Genomic DNA, 5,574 nt, shown 5'->3' with positions numbered 1-5,574 from the left:
CTAACAAATTGTTCATTGTTTTGTATAGGTGCATTAATACCGAGACGACATCCTTAGAGACACATAGATCACACCATGATGAGGATGCTCGTAGTCACTCTAATGACTACGAGAGTCATGAGCATCACACCCACAAGCTAGAACTCGACGAGCATCTGTTGAGTTGGATAATGCATAAAGGTGGAAAATCAAACTGAATGCTCGACAATTGACCATCTAGTAATTTGTAATGTAGTGAGTAAAGGACACCATGTAACATGTATTTGGTATCGAGAAATCAAGTATCTTGTACGTGCATCGAGGAATATGCATCATGTATCGAGTATTGAACAAAATTCTTATTTTTTCCAGTCAATAGTGCGAGACGTGTTTGAGTCCATCGAGGTTAGTGTATTACATCATAGTTTACTTGGATTTAAGGTGAATGACACATATAACTAACAAATTGTTCGTTGTTTTGTATAGCGCATTGATACCGAGACGACATCCTTAGAGATACATAGATCACACCATGATGAGGATGCTCGTAGTCACTCTATTGACTACGAGAGTCACGAGCATCACACCCAAGAGCCAGAACTCGATGAGCATCAGTCTCACGAGCTCCCTACTAACGAGCATGTGCCCCCAACTGAGGAGCGAGGGTCGCCTCAATTGAATACAACCACATTCTGAGCCCATGAGGGGTGTGAGCATTCACACATCATTCAGTGACATAGATCATAGAGTGGCTACGATGGAGCGTAAATTGGACAATGTACAGTCAGACTTGAAAGATGTGAAATCTGACTTGAGTGTCCTTCATGTCAAAGTACAAATAATCACCAGCCTACTGCGGTCATTGTGTCAGGTACGTTATATCATCTCAATCTTATTTTAATATAAATCTGTATCATGTTGTGTTTGATCTAACGTACTTCATAAATTATATAGGGTTTACGCGTGGAGTCCACCGAGACTATTGACCCCATTCTTCCACATTCCACCGAGACCTATGACCCAACCTCTCTAGTAGCCACTGAGTCCCGTGACCCAGTGTTCCAATACCCCATTCCTCCACCCACCACCGAGATTAACACAATGGAGCCTGAGTCATGTGAGTCATGTGATCCCATTCCTCCATCAACACCAAGATCCAGAACCCTATTCCTCCACCTTCAATGGAGCCTGTGAACTATGAGGGGAAATAAAAACGGACAAGTAGGAAGAAGAAGCCAACACAACCGTAGACCCCCCAATTGACACTGTAAGGGCGACTGGAAAAAGAGTAGAAATATATTCAGCTCGGTGAACGTCTGATTGACATCGTCCCCTATGACCCGACACATGTTATTCCAGAGGACTTGATGAATGAGTTCATGGTCTGGTTGAACAACGTGGACATGGGTTCTCACTGGCCAGGGAATGAAGTCCTATTCAGGACGAATTGCACGATGAAGGAGTTGTTCCAGGAGTTGACATGTGATAGTAATTGGGTTGAGAACGACGTAAGTTACCATCCCTTATTACATTTATATGCTTGTTAATTACTATTCCCATTCTTTGACTTAACTTGCAAACTACAGGTTCTCGATTCTTTAATCATGTTTCTCCGATGGAATTTTATTAGCCGGTTGAAGATATGTGCTCATCAGTTTATGACATTACCACATGGCATATTGGTATGTATTATATAAGGTTTAAATTTTAATGTACAATTTTGCATTATTGAGATACACTAGAACCTATTGTTATCTATTTTGCAGAGTCACTTAATCCTCCAAGGTCCAGATATCTTGTTCGAGGCCATACGTGGGAAAACCATAGAAGAATATGCTAAAGTATGGGAGAAAGAGCACACGTATGTTGATTATGTGCTCAGACTGGTACCTGAACATCAGCTCGTATGGTCAGATGTCGATTACATCTATAGCCCAGTCAACTACAAGCAACATTGGTTTTTGTTGGTCGTGGACATGAATATCAGACGCAACCTTTTGTATGACTCATTGCCCAAGTACAAAAAAGAGAAAGATCTGATAAAATTCCTCGTGCCCCTATGCTTTACTCTCCCTTCACTGGCACAATTTTGTGGCCTATATGATGTAAAGCTCGACCTTGCACCCAATACTTGGAAGCTGACCTGTATTAATATAGTCACTCTACAGGGGAATACACTGGACTGTGGGATATTCAGTCCCAAGTACTTTGAGTACTTGGTGACCGGGTCGAGTATAGAGAGCTTACGACAAGATGAGATGCATGATTTCAGGTTGCAATATGGTGCCGAGTTATGGGCGGATCAATTTTTTATGTAAATTTTCACATTATTTTGACATTATTTATGTGAATTTTTATAACATCTATTTGAATTTTGACATTATTTTTATTAGGGCTTTCCATGTGAATTTTGACACTATTTGTAAATTTATACCATTTATATAGTCACCATTTTTTTTAGTATTGTCAAGTATCATGTAATATGCACCGAGTATATAGTAATCAACCATCTATATAGTTAATGCTTATCGAGTATTGTCGAGTATCGTGTAATGATTATATCTTAATGAGATCGAGCATCGAGGGACTATGTATCGAGTATTTATCAGAACATCTCTACATTACACCGAGTATATAGTACATGTAAATCAACCATCTACATTTTCAATGTTTATCAAGATTTTCGAGTATCGTGTAAGATGCACCGAGTATATAATACACATAAATCAACCATCTATATAGTCAATGATTATTGAGTATTATCGAGTATTGTGTAACGAGTATATCTTAATGAGTATCAATATTGAGTGATTGTGTATCGAATATTTATCAGAATGTCTCTACATTACAGAACGAGAAATCTATATAATACAGAGTTTGGAGGGTCCCATATGAACAATCTATATAATACATAATGAACAATGAACAATCTATATTGGACGTTTGCTAGGTCCCCTATGTCGTCCTTGCTCGTTTATTGAGTTTGGACAAGTCAAGTGGTTTGTTGCATTCAATGCTTACTATTTTATAGCTCTCTCCCCTCATCCTTGCTCTACTGGGAGCTACTTGTATGTATTAGTACATACTCATAAACTCACACTCACTCGTTCTCTTTACTACGTTTGCATGTCTCGCACATCGTCGGAAAAGTAAAAAAAAAATGAGCAGGAAAAAGCACATTTACTTACTTGAGGTGTGAGACAAAATAGTGAAATGATCTCAATGCGTTTATAACTTGATCTCAGTCAAGAAAACCAGGTTTTGTGAAGTGGGTTTTTGAAGGGAAAGTGATCCCGATTTTCTTTTTTGTGTTTCAGTTCTATTTGTTCTTAGTTAATAAAAAAAAATTACTTCACATTTCAAGAAATCGATTTGAAATTCACCATGTATATGGTCAGAAAATTCCCCAATTTGTGTATGTTTGTACATGACCATTAACTACAGAGCAGGCTCCGTATCATATGACATGAATAATTCAAAATAATCGAGTATAAAGTAATCGAGCATCGAGTATGACATTAATATAATTGAGTATACAGAGTAAATTAGTATTGGCAGACACAAGGGGTGCATCTTAGGGGAGAATCGGTAAAATCACATACTTATGACGTAAGCAGAAGGCCACTTTCCATTACTTTCTCTACAGAAGGCCATTTTTCATTTAGGCCTCCCAAATGAGGCGATCCGTACAAAAAAGCCAAAATTTCATGGAGGTTTTTTTTTATTTTTTTTTTTAGTGTGTGTGTGTTGTTGTTGTTATATGGATGGCCCCTTTTCAGGGGTCAAATGAAAAATGACTCTTGTAAGATGAAAAGTGGCCTTCCGCTTGCGTCACCACCATGCGAAGTTATTGTGTTGCCCTTGAAACCTATGCGCTCGCCTGAACTTCGTAAAGGTCATTCGATACACGATGCTTGGCTACTCAATGCACGCTACTTGACACAAGATTCCTCGTTACATGTTTTATGCTGAACAATTAATATTATTTTATTTTTCTTACTCGATAATACTTTATTTGATGTATGATGTCGGGATGAATGATACTCGATCCTCGATAGTTATCTTGTTTTAAAATTAGGATACTTAAATAAAATGTTCATTTTCTTTCTTTACTTCACGACTTTAGCTCTCTCTTTCTTTCTCAACGATTTTTCGGCCATTCTCTCTCGTCTTCACCGGTTCATCATCTTCTTCACGATTCCATTATCTCTTCGATTATATATGTGAAAGGTAACACTTGCTTATTTTCTAGTTTGTTTCAGCACATATTTCCATCTTCATGTAATAAGTGTCTCGATACTCGGCCTTATTTGAAGCATATACATTTTGTTTTTTTTTTCCATTGTCGAGTTCGAATTAGTCTATTTTCTTTGTTTCGCTTTTGGATTCCTTTCAATTTTGGTCCGACAAACTAGGGTTTACAGTTTATGAAAGTAATTTCAAGAATTTCGAGCATAACCATTCATACCGAGTGTCAATCATCGAACATCGAGTCTCATATAGCATGTGTTTAGTGTCAAGTAATGTATTGGCATCGAGTAGAGTTTATTTTGTAACGAGTAATCGTGCATCGTGCATCGTGCATCACGTATGAAGGATTTAACAGGGTGATAATTATAATTTTCTTTCCTATTCTTCTATGCAGTATGGCAAAGAAATTTAAAATTCCAGTGAAGGATCGGTTTCCAGGCCAAGCCACCAGCTTGCCCCCACATCACACCATCTAATAAGATAATGAAGGATAAACTTATACCCACTTAGCTCGTTCTCTTCAAGAAGACAGTAGTTAGGTGCTTTGTTGATATGGAAGTAATATTCAATAGCCCACTGATACGTTACATCCTACTGAGGGAAGTGAAAGACAATAGGCCGTGATGACGTTTGATTTGCACGACATGATTGTTACATTCACCAAGGAAGATTTCTTATTAGTGACGGGTTTGTGGTGGACACTTGGTTCGAAAGTTGTGATGAGGGCTGAATACAAATTGGAAGATTCGATACTAAAATACTATAAGAAGTCCATCAAAAAGGGTATTCACATTAATACCCTTGAATCAAAATACAAGGAAATGGAGTTCAAAAATGACATAAATGCCGTGAAGATTACAGTGGTTTATTCACCGAGTTGGCAATGATGGGTAGAGAGAAGACGAGAGCCTATGTCGACATGAGGCTATTCATTGATGTTGAGAATTCGGATTACTTCAATAGTCTGAATTGCGGAAACATTCTGTGGAAGAGGACATTCCCGAGATTGCTAAGAGGCTTGGTGGGTAAGGCTTAGAACTACAAAAAGAGGTCGAAGATGAATAAGGACTACATTGTTAAGTATAATCTATCGAGGTTTCCTCATGCATTTGAGGTAATATTAGCAATTAAACTACTTGATTGTAGTGGTTTCTCAATTATGTTATTGTTACTAATTATGTTTACCATTGACTGCAGTTGTGGGCATACGAGATCATATCAACCATTATTGGAAAGTGTGCAACCCGACTGAAACACGAATGCCGTTCCTCGCTTCTTGAAATGGGAATGTTCGTACTCACTCGACTAAGGCATTGTAGTGGGAAGTCCCATGAGGTTAGTACT

The 5,574-nt window shown here is 38.1% G+C and overlaps 1 protein-coding gene across 1 annotated transcript; it reads left to right on the top strand.

Annotated features, from left to right (window-relative positions):
* The first annotated feature begins 1,382 nt into the window (after positions 1-1,382).
* Positions 1,383-2,297, top strand: LOC150036743 (uncharacterized). The gene is made up of 3 exons (XM_090313226.1): positions 1,383-1,487; positions 1,566-1,661; positions 1,746-2,297. Exons 1-3 carry the CDS (start codon positions 1,383-1,385, stop codon positions 2,295-2,297), a joined length of 753 nt encoding a protein of 250 aa, XP_090169352.1.
* The last annotated feature ends 3,277 nt before the right edge of the window (positions 2,298-5,574 follow it).

This window comes from Benincasa hispida, chromosome 4 (genome assembly GCF_027475165.1).
Source record: "Benincasa hispida cultivar pf3 chromosome 4, pf3_genome.v1.1, whole genome shotgun sequence".
In the NCBI taxonomy this organism is placed as follows: Eukaryota; Viridiplantae; Streptophyta; class Magnoliopsida; order Cucurbitales; family Cucurbitaceae; genus Benincasa; species Benincasa hispida.
This window is presented reverse-complemented; position numbering and strand designations above follow the sequence as displayed.